The sequence below is a fragment of the Pygoscelis adeliae genome, unplaced genomic scaffold (assembly GCF_000699105.1).
Source record: "Pygoscelis adeliae isolate BGI_AS28 unplaced genomic scaffold, ASM69910v1 Scaffold406, whole genome shotgun sequence".
Classification (NCBI taxonomy): domain Eukaryota; kingdom Metazoa; phylum Chordata; class Aves; order Sphenisciformes; family Spheniscidae; genus Pygoscelis; species Pygoscelis adeliae.
The window spans coordinates 320,476-338,612 of NW_008824995.1; the positions used below are offsets into that span (position 1 = coordinate 320,476).

General features: G+C 35.9%; 1 protein-coding gene across 1 annotated transcript in view; it reads right to left on the minus strand.

Moving 5' to 3' along the window:
- Positions 1–18,137, minus strand: part of DOCK2 (dedicator of cytokinesis 2) — a gene marked incomplete at its 5' end in the record, with an annotated part of 184,604 nt that overhangs the window by 146,745 nt on the left and 19,722 nt on the right. The window contains 2 exons of the mRNA XM_009326156.1: positions 8,386–8,492; positions 9,149–9,219. Of these exons, the coding sequence (XP_009324431.1) occupies positions 8,386–8,492; positions 9,149–9,219 (178 nt within the window). The remainder of the gene's footprint in view (positions 1–8,385; positions 8,493–9,148; positions 9,220–18,137) is intronic.

Sequence of the window (18,137 nt, forward strand, 5' to 3'; positions counted from 1 at the left end):
CGATTCTCTCCCCCATCCCACCGGGGGGAAGTGAGCAAGCAGCTGTGTGGTGCTCAGTTGCCAGCTGGGGTTAAACCACAACACTGGCTTTTTTTTCCAGAAGCCAGAATAAAACATGTGTTGCCCCAAACTGTATTTGAACACATAAGACATCAACATACAGTTTGAGCATCTTGCATTTATTTCATCAAGGTCTGTCAAAAGACATTGTTCTACATATTTATCAACCCCAAATTCCAACACACTTCTCAGAGAGAAGTTCCCTGGTAACATCTTCCTGCATAAGGACAGGTAGATTCATTCCGGTAAAAGATTAAGCACAGTTACATGTTGTCGGTTTTAGTTGTTTGTTTGTGTTTTTTTAAAACCCCTCTATTCACCTTATTCTCCTTCAGAAGATATCTAATGGTTTCTTCTGTACCAGGTAAGTGAAATTCAAACTCTAAGTCATTAATGCAATAATGTCATTAAAAAAGACATTTGGGTCTCCTTCAGCAAAAATCACAGACAGGCTTCATTCCTGACTGCCTCATATGTGCAGCCAAAATGGTAATAAAGATTTAACACCACTTTTGTCTCCCTTAGGAAACACTACTCTTGATTCCCTGGCATGCCTGTAGTCATATCCATCTGCTAGGATGGCTTCATGCCCACTTAAAAACTGGCATGCCAATTTAATAAGGACATAGGTGTCATCTGCATGCAGATTTAGAGCAAAGCCTTAGAAATAAAATCAGTGAACAACATTCCTTCAACAAGGAAAGACTTCTGATGGCAGTCAGTGCTCAATTAAAGTGCCATGCTTCTTCACAAAGGACATCTGTTCACAACTGCAGGCACTTTTCTATTACGTCTTCCCTTTTCATTATTTGCCATTTAACTCTTTGTTGGGAGCCCAAAAGTAATGAATTTAAAACTGTATGTATTTTATTAATTGTTAATTCTAAATTCAAATTTCACATTTTAGATAAGAGTCACAGAAAAGGGAGGTGCCACAGGTCACCTACAGACTCTGACAGCACTATAAGATGCAAATTCTTTTTGTCTCCTGGAATCTAGTACATAGGAAGGAGAAGCACAATGGTTAGTCTTGTGAAGCCAGCACACAACACTGTTGCTGACTATTCAAAGCAAGTGTCAGTAAGTAAGGTTAGATACAGAATAGGTACAGCATTAGCGGTCACAGCACACCGCTGTGACCAAGCATAACACTGCAGAACACATCCACTTCCAAATTCAAGGTGTATTTTCAAGTTTGTCCACTCCTCATGGGAGCTGAGTAATGCCATGCATTCAAAGGCAGCCAGCCATGAATTCCAACTTGCACGTTTCCACATTTCATTTAACTGACACACAAAATTTTGCTAAAGTAACAGCTTCATATCAACTTCTGTAATAATGTCTTTGTTCTCTTTCCTACTTGAAGTAGTTGTAAACATAGTTTTTACACATACATTTAGAAGTTCATTGTTAAAACTAGTTCACCTAACTTGATTTCGATTTCCCTCCGTAGATCAAGATTTTTTTAAAATGTAACTAATTTTTCCAGTAGCTAAAAATGGAAGAGTTTTGCATTAACAAATCCCCCACCTTCAAACATTTTAAAATGTTGAGTAGTTGTGTTGAAAACAGTGCAGAAAAACAATCACAGAAAATGAAAAATAAAACTTTGTCTTAAAAACTTGTATCAGTAGGAATACAACCTAAGATTACAAGAATAGTTAAAAATCAATATCTATAACTCAATTCCAGTAATAATAATTAAATTGAAAGATACTTAATTGGAAATTAGTGTTCCTTCTTTTTAAGTAGAAAGAAATTAACTGTTATTTCTTAACAGTCCTGAAGGTAAAAACAATACACTTTTTTCTAAATCTTTAGTTGGGTTACATAGAAGAGAGAACACAGACTTGATGCTGATTATACACCCCCATTTTACCTCTAAAATTTTTCTTAGTTGACCCTGACTAGCACATATCTGAAATCACAACATGGACTTACAGCTGGATCTTGAAAAGAAAAAAAAAAGTTATATTCCTTGTGAAACTTGCATTTCCTGACATAACACTGCCCACATAAATTCAAACCTTTAGAAAGAAGAATTCCAAAGTACAAGTCATTATCTTCCTGTTTTTTTCAGACAGACAAGTTCATTAAAGAGTCTAGCAGGACAATCTCAGATTGCTGAGGCTCTACTGAACAAAAACATAACATTACCAAACCCATTTGCATTCACTTCATGCTATGTTACAGTTCACCTATTTTATTTTACTGGTTCTGCTTGAATTTAATATTACACTATTTAAGATCATAATTAATTGAAAAGATGCCATAGTTTAACCTGCATGGAATTAACAACACACACACAATATTCATAGCACAGAACCGACCTACTGACATTTTTCCTCAGCTGCACCTCAAAAGTTTAGGACACATGTATATATGCATTACTTATTAAGGAATAAATCTCAGTTCTGACTTAAATCTTTGCTCTTCTAGCTCACCAACGCATGAACTACCAATACTTTTCAAGCAGTGAAATGAAAGAGTCAGAATATTTCACAGGTAAAACTCAGTAATGTACACATGAATGTTAGGAAACCAGACTAATTATGGGTCTGTGCAAGTACCTATCTTGTTCAAACAACAGTACAATAGAAAGAGTTCTTCAGTTAGGAAAAAAAATTTACTATAGTGTCAGCATTTCTTCTGGCATCTGGCAAATTAACCCCTACTGCTAACATATGTCTCTTGCTGCTGTTCTAAAATCAGCAAGTGGTTTGCATATGCTGAACATGCAGTAGCTATGTCTACAGCCACAGTAAGCAGAGGACCTGGGATTTCAAGCCAAGAGACTGAAACTCTATTCCCACCCCTGCCAGTGACCATCTGTGTGACCTACTTAGAGTTTATATTCTTTGGAGTAGATCTCACAGCATTCTCCTACAGCACAAACTCCAAATCAGGAGTGGACCTCTAGAGAATACAAAGTCGAAAGCAGCAGTGTGAATACATACACATTTTATTATATGTTCAAGCATTTTATATTCATTTCACACCAATAAAAACCAATTCTCCCAAGGCTAACTGATTTAAAAATTTCAGTATAATGTCAGTGAATATTCCATGGTCAGCTTAGAATAAAAGTCTAGCTCCAAATACTATAAGCTCAGAAACACTAACTACAATAGAAATTTGCATGTAATTTGTAAACAGCTAGGTCTTAATTTGGTGATCTCTCAAAAGAGATGGTCAGGGAACTTTGGCAATAGGTTTCCTCATCGAAAGTAGTTTTACATAGAAATTCTAATAAAACTTGTCTTTGGTAGGTTCAATGGAGAATTTCACAAGAGGGAGAGAATAATCCATTACATCCATCTATACAAAGGGAAAGATATATGACAGGAGACAGTTTCTTACATCATAAATTAGACTTTGAAATCCCATTAGGGGTGCTTATACAGGACAAGACAACCACTTCTTTCCCTCTGATATTTTTAAATAATGAATTATTGAGTGATCTAAAAGGAAAGTGTCAAAAATGAAGTTTAAGATGACTTCTTGTCCTCTGATCAAGAAGGACATACTATTGTCTGAAGGTAAAACTGGATAAGTGTCTGCGCATGTGCCCACATATCCTGTTCAAATGTTCCTAAATGTTATGGTGAAAGCGCACAAGCAGTTGAAAGCATCAGCCTTCCCACATTCAGCCACTCAAACACCTGAACTACCATAACCCCTCTAAGCTGTATTATAGTTTCAGAGTGGGAACAAGAAATCGATGCCTCAACAACAACAAAAAAATCTGTCAATATAATTTAAAGGCTTGTAAAACTGCTGTAGCAGTATGGGGCTTTTGAAGATCAATTACAGCGGCAGTCAACAGGACCGTGCATCCTATCTGATGAAGGCACTCCATGTCCATGAGAGTCTACAGTGAAAACTTTTGAATGCCTGGGAATACATACCAATAAATTCAGCTTAACCTCAAGGCTTCCAACTTCAGGTTCACATGTAACTTATTATTTAATAACAAACTTCACTGTCTTTTTTTTATTTTGTTTTTAAAAAAAAAAAACATTTTCATATTTTCGCAAGTCTACTTCCTTAGAAAATGCTGTGAACCAATGGGAAAAGGAAAAGAAATATCATTATATGAAACCCAATTAAATTATAAAGAGAATACCATTGGAAATGGAAGTAAATGAATTCAGCTGGAACTGTAATGAACTACATGGAAAGAGACTAAATACTAAAGCCTGGAGGAAAAATGAATAATTTGAAACACATGCAAATTAATAGACTTCATTGTAATTAGCAATATAGTTAAATATATTCCATATTCATGGCAGAAAAAATACTACCTGTTCTAGATAAATGTGAGCTTTAGTTAATGATACTGTTGGCAATCTTACCTTAATTATCATACTGCATCCTATTTTGTGATACAGTACATATGCTTTCATTCTTGTAAATTACCTTCCACCTCATTGCTTGGAGTAATGAATCAGGCATTGTCTACACCCTACAAACACAGTTGGTTCTCTACCCAATTAATTTTAGAATCAATTGTATTTAATGTAGAGCAAAAAAGCATCTTTGGAATTTTCTATTTTAAACCATGGCAATGTACAAGAAAAAGGACTTGTATATGAAGACAAAACATAAATGCAAATAATCATAAAATATCCGTTAGGTATAAAACACCCTGTAGTTATCCCAAGGTTGATTTTCTACCGTTACTAATGTAGGGGTAGGTTGGGTGAAAGGAAAGTTATAAAGATCATCACCCAAAAGAGAAACTCCATGACTAAATGCCCTAACAGATACTCTGGTAACACCACTGAGGCAACAGTAAAATTGTTACCTGGCCATACTAAGCATTAGAGTAATGACAACTTTGTCATGGAATGGTCTCATGAAAAGGAAAATACACTTCCAAGAGTCTGTTTGACCCTGACTGGGTTGCACTGAGGATGGTGAAAGGTATGCCTGCCCCCCGCCCCGCTCCCCCAAGGAAAGGGGAGGGGAAGAAGGGAAATTGTCAGGTTCAGGTATGTATAAATTTTAAACTCTACAATAACAGAAAGAAGCAGTTTTATTCTGTCACTTCATCAAAATACTGAAGCACAAAATATTTAAATGAATATTCTCTAGTTAGCAAGAATATTCTCTGGTTAGCAATATCATGACCTATGTCATGATATTGCTAAAACAATATGTCACGATAAAGCTAAAACAAACTGGGCATGTTTTAGCTATATTTTAGAATGACATCAACTCGATTTCTCTGTTTTGGGCAACTGCTTCTTCAGAGGACCATCTCTTGTTTTAAACTAATAATTAAAAAAGATAAATCTATTTCCCCAGGCTCCTCTAAAAACAACAGCATCTAAGTATTATTATATAATTATATCCCAAGTATTACAGTAAAAACATTTTAAGGTAGATCTTGCATATGTAATCACCATAAGCGTATAAACAAGCTGTTAATTTCTACATATTACCAAACGCATACACTTCAACTGTTAATTACTAGTGCAAGTCTGGATCACGGTGACCTATTCAGATATACAGGATCCAGTGCAAAGCAGCTAGGCTGGCAAATGGTTTAAGTATTATATGCTGCCTTTATGGTCTCAGCTGCTTGGTTTTGCTGTCAAGTGTTTGGTGTCAGCAAAAAATAGCACAGAGAGGTTTTGGACATTATTTTTTTAATTTATAAATTTAAGACTAAATTAATCCACTAGCTACCTGCCTGGGAAAAATTAAAATGTATTGATTATCTGGTCTGCAGTATACAAAAAGCACCATTTACTGTTTTTATAAAAGCTCCCCAGAATTAGAAATCCTCTTAGCAAGATTTCCTACTCATTATTACCTTAAAAATATAGAAACAGAAAACATATACCCTTTTCATAATTCACGACATATTCTGAGGTAGACATTTCCCATGATATACCAGCTATATATTTCAAGACATCAGACAAGCTGCATTTACAAGCAAGCAGCAATCTATTATTATTATTTATCTGCAAGCAGTAAAAGCTTTACAGAACATTTTGCATTAACAGACTGTAGCTAAAGCAAAGGCCTGTTAAACACATGAAACGAGCACACCACACTAAGCAGACTATAATGGTAGCTTCTTTGGAATCCAAAAACCCACTCTTTTCTCTTCTGGAGCATATATAGATATGGAAGAAAGGAGTGGCGGGATGTACACTAAAAGGAGTAAGATGCAAGCCATTAGAACTGTGAAGCACACAGGTTATTGTATGCTCAACTATTTTCCTTCTGGATCTTTATTAGGGCTTTATTCCTTATCATACAAACATGGGATCCATTGTCCTGACCAACACTCCTGATATATGAACCAATAACAAATCTATTTCAATGAGACAAGTTACTTTAAAGAAAATTTATCAAACCATTGTTATTCCACAGCAGTGCTTGCTCTTATTCTCTGTCTTCTAGAATTCTGAGACAGAACGATAAAAAATTGAGTTTCCTCTCCCAGAAAAATAGTATTTGACTGGAGACTAACGTTATCACACTAAAAGCATAAAAGTTAGCAAAAGGCAGATTAAAACAAGTAATATCCTCAGTACTATTAGAACCAGAATTACTGAGCTGCTTTAAGTCTCTAACTGTTCTTGCAGATAGTAAAACAGTGGGTTAACCTGGGATGAACCAAAACTTTTATAACCTGAGAGTTTAGGCTGATATCATATACCTACAGGTTGCACAGAAGATTGTTACTAATGCATACATACACCAAAAAAAAAAAAAAAAGATTATAGCTTACACTTAATTTCTCAGTATTAAACACAGTCAAGGTAACTGACTGAATTCTAGTAAGATCAAGAGGTCAAGAGCGTGCATTATTTTAACCCAAGAGTCTTTCAGTTTTGTGAGAGGGTATTTTTCCTTCTGGTCTAAATGCTACTCACCACAAGAAGCAGAGATAAAACTAAGACCAGCACTTCTGATCTTAGAAGCAGCAGCAGCAAAAGCAACTAGTAATGCAATGATATATCAGACTGTACTTGTAAAATAGAAATACAGTAAACTATTGGAAAAAATTGTGAATACAGAATTAGATCTGTTTGAAAATTAACTAGTTGGATCTGCTCTTAATAGCTTGGATCAGTGTCTGCAGATACCCAAGCTATAGCTACTTGAGTTCCAGTGATTCAAGCAACCTTGAGTCTTACACATAGTTAAAGAAAATCACAGCTGATGACCATGAAATTTTTAACATTAGATAGGTTAAAATACTATCTAATTTAATCTAAACAATAAAACCAGCTATGTTATTTTCTTGATTTTGTCCAGGAAATCTATAATGGTCTCAAAACGCAACAGACAGCTAATTATTGTTATAGCTTACAATATACATTTCAGTCTCAATAGAATGCAACACAGGTCTTAAAATAAAGTTCAATTTTTATCTGTCCTAGCTAGTTAGAACTGTATCACTCTTCTGGCAACACAGAAGAATGAGATGACAATCCTTTCTCACTCTACTCATGCTCAGTACTATTTGCTACCCACTGTTGTACTGTCAAGTTCCTAAAATCATTATCTATAAATAGTCAGAAACTGCAATTCTGACAAAATGGACATCCACCTGAGTAGCTCATGTGCCTTTCAAAGTTCCGGAAGTCTTCTACACAGCAGTAAGATGCTGAGAGAGAAGAAAGCCATCCGGTCCACAAGAGAGGAGACAGAACACTTAACAGTGAAGATGAAGTCAACCATGTAAAACTGGGCTTCTCTGCTAGGACTCCTTCAGCAAAAATTCCCTTTCTTTGATAATATGAAGGAAAACTAAGCACAAGGCCAATAAAGACATTTCAGTACCGCTTATCTCTCCGCTCTCAGAACAGGAGTAAGACACTAAGTTCTGATAAAGGTTAAGAAACATCATAATTCCCATAAATGGAGATGCTGCATTGCAGCTGAGCTCTACTACAGCACAATCAGACTTTTCCCTCTGCCCAGGCAGAGGCCTCATATAGCATAAGCTGTGTTCACAAGGTTTCACTTCATGTTCCTATTTCACTATACAGCTTACAAATGAGTTGAAAGGATATATATAGCTCCATCCAGCTAACCATTATATCATAGGAAAAACAAACAAAACTGTTCCTCTGAGACCCACCCGTTCCTTGTTCTGGGCTAGCAATCACACTTTGCACAACAGCCTTCTTGTAGAAAGGGGTGAATCCTCTTTCTAGAAGTCTGCCAGGTCAGACTTCCAGCATTCACACTCTCTCAGTATTAGTTTTACTCAATGTCAAACATGAATTGCACAAAACATAAGTCAGTCAACATTTTCACACCTATTTATTTTAAGCCTTAAAGGCATTTTATATTTACCTTGTTTTTTAAAAAGGTTGCTGCGTACTATTTCCTTCATGGACTGCACTTTCTGCTTCTGTAGTTTCACTGGTGGAATGCAAGTGTAAAATTCATATAGTAGTTGGCTGCGTGTAAAGGGAAAGTGTTTTAAGTACCATACAGATGAATTCACCATGTGTTAATAAAGACAGACATAAAGAGCAAAAGATCGTATATTTCTAAACATTTCTTTTCTTTTGAAGACTTAGATTTATCTACCATATCACAAACTTTGACAAGAAATCAGTAGCAGGTTAGAAAGAAAACTTTCAAGAGAAACAAGATGAGAATGAACTAGATTTTGGCCATGTTTACAAATGTTTATTACTTTCCACTGTTTTCAATAGAATAAAGATATTTTTGTGTGTGGTGGAGGCAATTTAAATTTGTCTGACAAATAAAGATACTTATTTCAACCTGCTAAAATCAGATTTGGTTTTCTGGAATAGGGCTTACCCAAGGGAGGGTCGGGGAGAGAAGAAGAGGAGAAAAAAAATAATTGTTTCACTCGCTCATTTTATTCACCAAGTTACTGCTTAAGTATTGGGCTGCCATAATGAATTCTGTCGTCATGTAAGTCGGATGAGAACTCCCTGTTAAAAACGTATGCCCAGAGTTCCACCACTGTCTTGTTCAGTACAAACTGGCATAGCTTTGTTGACTTAAAGAATTCATTGTTGACAGCAGTGTTATATTGTATACACCATGTAATACATCTACTAAATGTTCAAGAGCAGCTCACCTCAGTAACTTGGCATCAAAGACCATTTCAACATCATGAAGAACTGACGGTATGTACTTCAAGGCAGCAACCTGAATTGATATATAGATTGTGTTAATTTTGTATGTTTATCTGCATATACAGCATACAAACAATACAGAGCACACCACTGAAACAGATGCACACAAAACAAGCAATGGTAAGTTTGGACTTCTTTCCTCAGCCTGAAATTTTACATGACATTTGAATATTAATTTCACCACAGAGTACTAGTCACACAAGGGCTCTTCGCTGAGGCGATACAGAGGAACTAAAATACAATAGTACCAAGTGAATCATATTCTCTTTGTAGGCCACTGGAAGGGCTAAGACCGTCTTTGTAGATCATATCCACTTTGTAGACCACTAAGACTGTCGTTATGATGCAAATATGTAAACCAAGCACTGATCAAAGCAGGAGCTCTTTGATCGTGCTTTGTATCAATTCCATCCCAGAAATGTGCCATGCAGGAGGCAGAAGTAAGGATAACTGTCATCTATCCACCCCAAAGCTACACTTTCTGGAACAGATGAAATGGAGTGTCATCTCCCTAACCAACCATCTGCAGCTAAGCTATATGATGGTTTATCTTATCCTATCGATTTCTGAGGTATATTTTGACAGTGTAGTGGAATAATCAAAACTTAAAAGATGACAACGGTAAGAAAAAGACATTACTATTCTCACACGGACAAGAATACTTAAGCAGGTAATTTTCAGGCTCACAATCATCACTAACATTTAAGGCTAACATCCTTAAAGACTAACTTGCAGTACTCTGTGTCATAAAGTTCCTTTGTGGATTCAAAGTATTTCGCCTCTATAATACCTTTTGAAAGCACACATAGTGAAAAATCTTGCAATAAAAAGCAAAATTGTTAAACATATTTAACACTCGCTGGGTCACTGTCCACTCATTTCTCTACTTATGCTTTAGATATTAAGAGCTGCCTACAATGATTTTTATATTCACAAAATAACATGTGACTTATCTTCCCACTAACAAGCTTGTATTTCTCAAATACTTGACATATCCAAAAGGATATGCCATACTTCTTGGCTGAGAGCTGCAATAAATTCCAAGCAAAAATAGACTCTGTGGTTTTAAAAGTTTTTTTGGTAAAGTGCTACGTAATTTGTCAAAAAGGAGAACACAGCCATATTGATATAGGTCTGGAGCAGGACATCTGTCTCTTCCCTCCCTCCCATCTTCCTATTTCAATAGGTCACCTACAGTAGATCCTTTTTACGGAAGTTCAAATTTGCATAAAGATGCTGTGCAATCACTGATTGCCAAAAGAAACAACACCTAGGGATAGTTATTTATCTAAAACAAATCAGCTGTTTTCTCTGTTCTTATTTCAGATGAAAACCAGAATGTCTTCTTGCCAAAAACTTTTTTGCCTATCTAAAAATCTGACTACAGCATCAATTTTTGCTTCTTGTGCAAAAATTCTTAGCCAAAAGCTATAGTTTATCTCTGCTGCCATTGTGAACTTACAACTGAAGAAAACAGATGTAATTACATCAATTACATTTGCATGCTGCTATAAATCCAACCACAGTAAAGAGAATCAATTTATGACGTTTTAGTTTGACTAACCTCTTCTTGGTCCAGATTATGAGAACTACAAAGGTAATAACAGCTCTACTTCATTGTGCAATTTTAGGGTGTAAATTTCTACTAACATTTTGCTGAAAACTAAGTTACAGTAATGCAAAGTCTTCTACTATTGATATAGCTCTGTTTTTCATAATAGGCCTGTTGCACCCATGATACATCCTGGGTTAGTAAAACTATTAGCACAAATCCCAAAACTATGCATTACACAGACGCCTACTGTCTTTTCTTCAAGGGAATATGGTGTATGCTACAGGACTGATTAAACAAGTTATCCAATAAATGCATGCTGAAATTGCACAATTTCTTCTCACTCAGAGTAGTGGAGTTTACTGCCCACCTTGAAAACAGGAGTAACTCTTGCTTTATGTCATTTGTTTATAGGGACTGTAACAAAACAGTAAAGATCACACTTTCCATTTTACACTAGCAAAGCACAAAACCCAAATGAATTTAAAAAAGCCTGAACAGAAGTATGTTTCCACTAGCCCCTGAAGTCTGTACATATTTTAAACTACAATAAGGGATAAACTGAATTAACTACAAGCAAATGTGATTTTTAATTATGAACTACCGCTACACATCATAGGAAGTCTAAAAAGACTGTAAACCTGGAACCAATGGAACACAATTCTTGACTACTTACGTCTCTTAAATTCAGCATAAGGTGATTTAAGTTACAATAAGGTAAAACAAATTATTTAAACCTAGAGTAAGCTACTAATTCAAAAAATTATCAGAAAGTGTTCTACACCGCACGCATCTATGTAAGTTCTTGAATACTTATGCTTGCCTAGACACAGGCCTAACATTGTTTTTAAGTGAAAACACTTCAGGTTTCACAGTTATATGCTTTCAAAATAATACTATAAAATCAGGTTCCATCTCTCATACCGGGTTTCAGAACCGGTACCATTGCTGTAAAGTGATTTGATATTTTCTATGAAGAAACACCAAAAGTCAATGATTTTAGCATGATAGGGCAAAAAAACTACATCTTGCTAATAAATTGGTGTGTTTTGTGACATATGGCTACATGTCACAAGAGATTCTCCTGTCATTTGAATAAGGCTCAATACTACTCCTGTTTTAACCACTCAGCTAAATACTTCTCTCCTGTAGAAGAAAGTCAAGAGGAAGTTTGCAAGTAAAGTTCCAAAAGCCTTCTTGAATCATAAGACCCAAGTCTCCATCCTTCATAAACCTACACAACAACAACAATCTAGAGAACCGCCTGGAGTCCACAAAAACCTCACAGAACCAGTTATCCCAACAGCAGAAGCTCTACCCAGAGCTGTAACTGAATCATAAAACAGGAACCGGAAAAAAGGGCTGATATTCCATGGGAACACTATGTCAACTGAGTGCTCCACCTGATGCAAAGCCACACTACTCTGGATTTTTATAAAATGGAATACAGGGTAAGAAATCATACTAGCATATGCCTGCTATCCTTTTAAAACACACCAATTGTAATTTCTTGTACCACTTTCATCCCTTTCCTAACTGAAGAAAAAAAGGGTAAGCAACACTGAAATGATATCAGACCAGAAATATCATCTAATTTTTGGCTCCTGTGCAGTGAATTCTAACTCAATGTATAGATACCTATGAGAACCATATTGCATGCAGTCAACAAGTCATTGAATCTCAGCCACAAAACCTGATAAAACATCTAACAGACTACTAGAATTTGCATTTCCTGAGATTTTATCACTTGGTTTCCAAAAACAGGAAAATCATTTGAACTATCAAAGATTAGTCTAAAGAAAAACTTTATGAATGAGCACTGCAAATGCACAAGTTGAACATTTGAAATACACACTAGTCACCCCAGAGAATAAATATTTCAGCTTGTTCAAGACAATAAATTTATGTACACAAATGATAAGACAGCAGTTATGATAGAGTACATTAAGACATACAACATAAAAGTAGAGCCTACTCAAATATTTCTAGTGAGAGGGAGTGTAAGGAACATGGCAAGGCCAACAGGAGTCTGAGAAGAACATCAAAACCGCAATCAGCCGTGGGAGAATGTTAGTATGAATATACAGTCAAAACGAGAAAGACCAAGGAAGAAGTATTCTTCTTTCCAGTTACCAATTTGAAATTTTAATGTGCTGATGGTTTGACAAGCTTTTGGTTTTGTCACTAAATGAGAAGCTGTCTACTGTTTCCTCAATAGCTATCAACATCACAGTGCTTCTATACCGAAACTTTCAACAAAGATGAAACAGCCACTCAGGAAGAGGCTTAGAAAGAAGCCAATCTAGACTCAATACATCTCTGTATCTCTACACAGCAAACTCCTTGTTAAAAACTTAGTCTCTTTTTTACTGGGGTAGGGAGGTTAGAACAAAGACAATCAGAGCACAGCTTTCTTTGGCTCTCATTTAGACCTTTTAAACACCACAAAGCTATAATTTTATTTCTATGAGCTTCCACTGTAGTAACCAACTTTAAAAAAAAAAAAAAAAAAAAGAGAACTATTCAGGTCTTGATTCAGAAAGAAAGAATTTAGCCTGCAGCAAGGGTGTATACAGTATTTCAAACTGGCTCAATGCTTGCTCAAGATGCCTTCAGGTAGTCTCCGCAGATCTCATCCCCACATTCATACACAATCCTGGGAAGGTCAAAGAAGTGTTTAAAAGCTGTTGCCACTTCAACAAAAAGATTGTACCTTCTACTGACCTTAGCCTTTATTAGCTCCTTGAAACAGGTTGGGGAAAAAAGTTGTGTGTGTGGTTTTTTTTAAATAAGACTGTGAAACACTGGGCTATTTACAACACCCGTACAAATACCTGTGGTGGGCTAGAAACTCGTCCTAGCCCCAGTTTTACTTCAGCAATGTGTCGTTCCTTGCTCTTCACGCAACAAATATTATATGAAGATACTGTAAAATAGCAGCATCTGAATTTCATTTAACACCAATTCACAGTTACTGTGAAAGATGTTTGATAAAGGATAAGGCCACCAGTGGCCACAAAATATTTCAAGGCAGTCCTCCACAGACACTTGCTCTATTGTGCTGTCTGCCTTCCCACATATTCCCTATTCTGCACTTCTATGAGGAGGGAAATGGGAAGGATATAGCTACCATTTCTCTGAAGATCTGTAGTACCAACTGAAGGACAATAACAAGTATATCCCCTGCATTCTTTTAAACTCCCAAGTTTCATTTGCAATAATTGCTTCAAATTATACACTATGGACACAATTGAGCACTGCCCTTAATGAAGTCATAAAAATCTCCTAGTAAGCAGTACAAGATGTTCTGCATTCTTCAGACCTTAGAGATTAATTTTTTTAAGCGGGATACAGATAAAACCACAGCATTGCAGCAACTTATTTCTTACATATACAATATACCGTTAAATTTATTTTAACCTTTACTCCTGACCAAGCTTGTTTTCTTAGTTGCCCTCTTTTGCAACATTACATTATACATATTCATGAAATTCAAGTACCCATGAGATGAAAAGAACATTTGAAAAAAATAATCGGTGCTCTGTTTCTTCGTGTAATTTTATTTGCTATCAAGGCAACTTTCACAAGTTACTATGCCATCCCCTATTGTACACCACAATCAAAGCATCGCTGTCAGTACCCTTCTAGCCTTATGCTCTCATAAGTAATCTATGCATCTCTGTTTTAAGTTCTTAGAATCTACTGCAGCAGAATGGACGGGTCAAAAATGCGTGGGAAGGAATGAGACAAGAAAGGTAGCATCTTCATATTACATTATTTTCATACTTTTCAATGCCGCAGACAATTTCTTCCTCCTATGTTTCCATGACCTTGAGAACAGGTCATATAAGGTTTCTGAAAGCACGCATAGAATTGGGAGTACTACTTTCTAAAATCAGTGCCTAGGAGCAAGCTGGGTACAGCTGACATTTGCAACAGACAAGACCATCTGTAGGTCAAATGTGATGTGTCAATTGGGGGACAGAACAGTTTTTGGAAAAGAAGCTGGGGCTTGATTTGTAATTTTAGGTTGAGAGCACAAGCTTGCCAATGAAAGGGCACACTCACAGACTACAAATCAGACATCAACAGTATAACCTTATAAAAACACATAATCTGAAATTTAAAAATAATTCATCAAATTTTATTCCCCAGAAATATAGGTTAATATACACAGACACAAAAAATATCTGCAGAAAATGATGTTTTTTCCCTGAGAGCTAAGAGAAAGGAAAGAAGGTACTAACACCTCCCTACTCTCTCTCACCCCCACATTCTCCCTTGACCAAACTATTTGCAGGTTATGGAAATTTCTTTCCAGGTTTCCAGATTTCAAGAAGTCTATCCTCAGAAGTACAGACGTTAGGAAAAATTATCTCTAAAAACTACAAAAACTCATCAGCAACGGCTACAGAGAAGCAACTGATAAACGAAACAGAACCGTAACGTCATCCCTGCCAAAATAAATTAAAAAAAGGTTTAAGTCTAGTATCTAGGAAGATCAGTGCCACCACCAGTAAGTCATTATAAGTTCTGATTGCTTTAAATAATTACAAGAAAAATCTGTGAAAAGTCTCTAAAAAGGAGGAATCCTTACCCTGCACATGCACACTGCTATTGTACTTGCGAATTTATAACATTCCCAATCTCAACTACAAGGGACAATCTCTTTACAAAGTAACATCCCAGGACCTGAAAACAGGTTACTCTCCAGTTCATATGGTTGCTTTCAAACATCAGCAAAGTTAGGACATTGAAATTATAATCCTAATTATAGTAAAATGACTTCATGCAATGCTGAAGTTGAGAAGCATTCTGCCTGTATTTTTGAACAAAAGAGGTAACTTCACCAATTCCAGAAGTAAAAAAAAGAAAAAAAAAAGGCTAATTCGGGTTTACACATAAATTTCCAGTTTACCAACAATACATTAACAATTCAGACTTAATCTGTTAAAGCTTATATAAACAGTACTGCAAAACAGAACCAGATATGTATCCTTCTTAAAGCTCAGGCGGTAAAATAAGTCAAAGCATCCACTTCAGCCAGCTTTAGAACAAGATATTGAAAAGCTAGATTTTAAACTTTTCGTAAACTTACTTCCTAATCTGTTACATGCTGTATAAGATATCACTTGGAAGATAGAGTTAAATTGAAACAATAAAGTGCTTCTGGCCCTGACTAGGCTGTTTCATATGACATGTAATTTTATAAACATTCTTTTCCTGGCTGAATTAATATTCAACACAAGTCTGAGTATGATTGCTATCAGTAAAAGTGACTGGGAAATTACTATTGACTAAAATACTGAGTTCCAAGCTTTAAAAAAAAAATCATTAGCAGGGACCAACAGACATTTCAAGTTCCAAAAGAATTCTTTAAATCTTCTAAAGCTAAACCTCACAGGTATTTGGACAACCAAGGGTGAAATAAGAGTTAAGAATCCCCATTCCAAGGCTCTGCAAACTAGTTCATTTTAAGTTTCAATATCCTGATAAACCCAATTACTTTAATTTTCTTCAGGGCTCCTAAAACTTTCTTCTCTGGTATCTTCAGAGTGTAATCCACTTGAACTCATTCAATTGATCCTACCAATCTATGCTCCACCTGAAATCATATCAATCATAATTTCAAGTGTGACAGATTTAAGGCTGTTTTGATATTCTTATTATTTGTCTATTTTTCCAATAGACTCTGTGAACTTTCCTCTCTGGGTATGCAAAGTATAACCCCTATGGAGTCTTGTGTGCTTGTAGTATCTCTGAATAACCACCTGTCCCTTACCCTGCAAAATTAACTTTGCACTACTACAACATCTATCACTGTCATCCCAAAACTTAATATGGGGGCTGGAGGGAGGGAAATGAGTGTTGGTTTTAAGCAGAGAGCCAGACTTACGAATTTACTTCTGCCCCTTTCTGCTCCATCTCACCCAAACCAGAAATTATCTCCATTTTTCTGATCTGTTATGGACAACTCATATCCACCTACCAGAGCAGGAGTCTCAAGTATCATAATTGAAGTCTCCTCCAAATAGGCACAGAAAAACATATTGTCCATTGTGAAAGCTGCTATGACAGACATGCCTACGGAGTTTATGACGGAGTGGGTTTTTTTTTAATTTAATTTTTTTCTCCCTCAATAAACTTATTTTCAGCAGCAGGAACTAAACTACAGTGGGACACTTCTCATTCCATGCCTCTCCTACTAGAATTTTATAACTTTATTAATGAAGTAGTTTTTATTTACTATATGTAAAGCAACCTCTTTGTAGGTTTCTTTCAGAAACGCATCTGTATGAGTTATCAGTAGTGGGGACAAGAGCAAAGTTATGATATAAACCAGTATCTCAGATCTGCCATGAAATGGTTCAGCTAAGAAGAAAACTTACAGTAGCTGGTGCAGATTTAGATACTTAAAAGCACACTAGTGCTTCATGGTTATGAATAAATATGATCCATTTTTCACAACTGACAGCACTCATTGGAAAACCAAAATATTCATGTTTAAGATGGTATCGGAGCAAAGAATAACTGTTAAATATGTAGACTATCTTTGAAGCATGTTTACATGCTCATTAAAATTAGTACAGGTGTCTTTTGTTTAGTTCCTCTAAGAGATGTTCAGTTATATTTTCAAGGTTCTGCTATTAAGAGCATCAGCAGACATACTATATTTTCCTAAACAGGTGTAATATCAAGAACTAGCATTAAATATGGAAATATGGGAATCACAGTAAGCACAATCAATATTCATCAGTACATCCAATGCCATACTGCCATTAGTGTTACAATACCACCTGTTTTTAAAACACACCCATCAGCCATTTCAGAGTCAGCATTGCCACTTGCAAACCCATTAAAGTGTCCCAGCAACAGTTAAGCAAGCAAAACAGTCTTCTACAACTACTTCTTGTCACTCTCAAGAAGAAGAGTCCTGCTCATTAGAGGAAACACGCATGGACAATCCCACACAACCATTTTGAGATTAAGACAGGGAGGCATGCAGTGACATGATATGCCTCTCCTGAAGAGCATAAAAGCCTCCAAGATCTATTTGTTAATTAACATATTAATACAGTCCAAGTACCACAAGAACAAACATTATATAAACTATCTCTTTCAGTATTACTTTAAAGACTTTTTTTCCTTCTTCCAAAGTTTCTCCTGCTTCTGATGCAGTGTCTTAGAAATGTATAAACTATTCCCAGGAAGGCCTCTACAGAATTGTCAAACAACAACAGAGAGTATCTGAATGATTTTCAAATGCATTTAGAACATTACTATAACCATGGTATTAGACAATTAATTTACTTTTTTAGCTCTTTTGCAGTTGCACATTAACACTCCATGCCAAGTGTCAGATAATACAAATCGCAAGA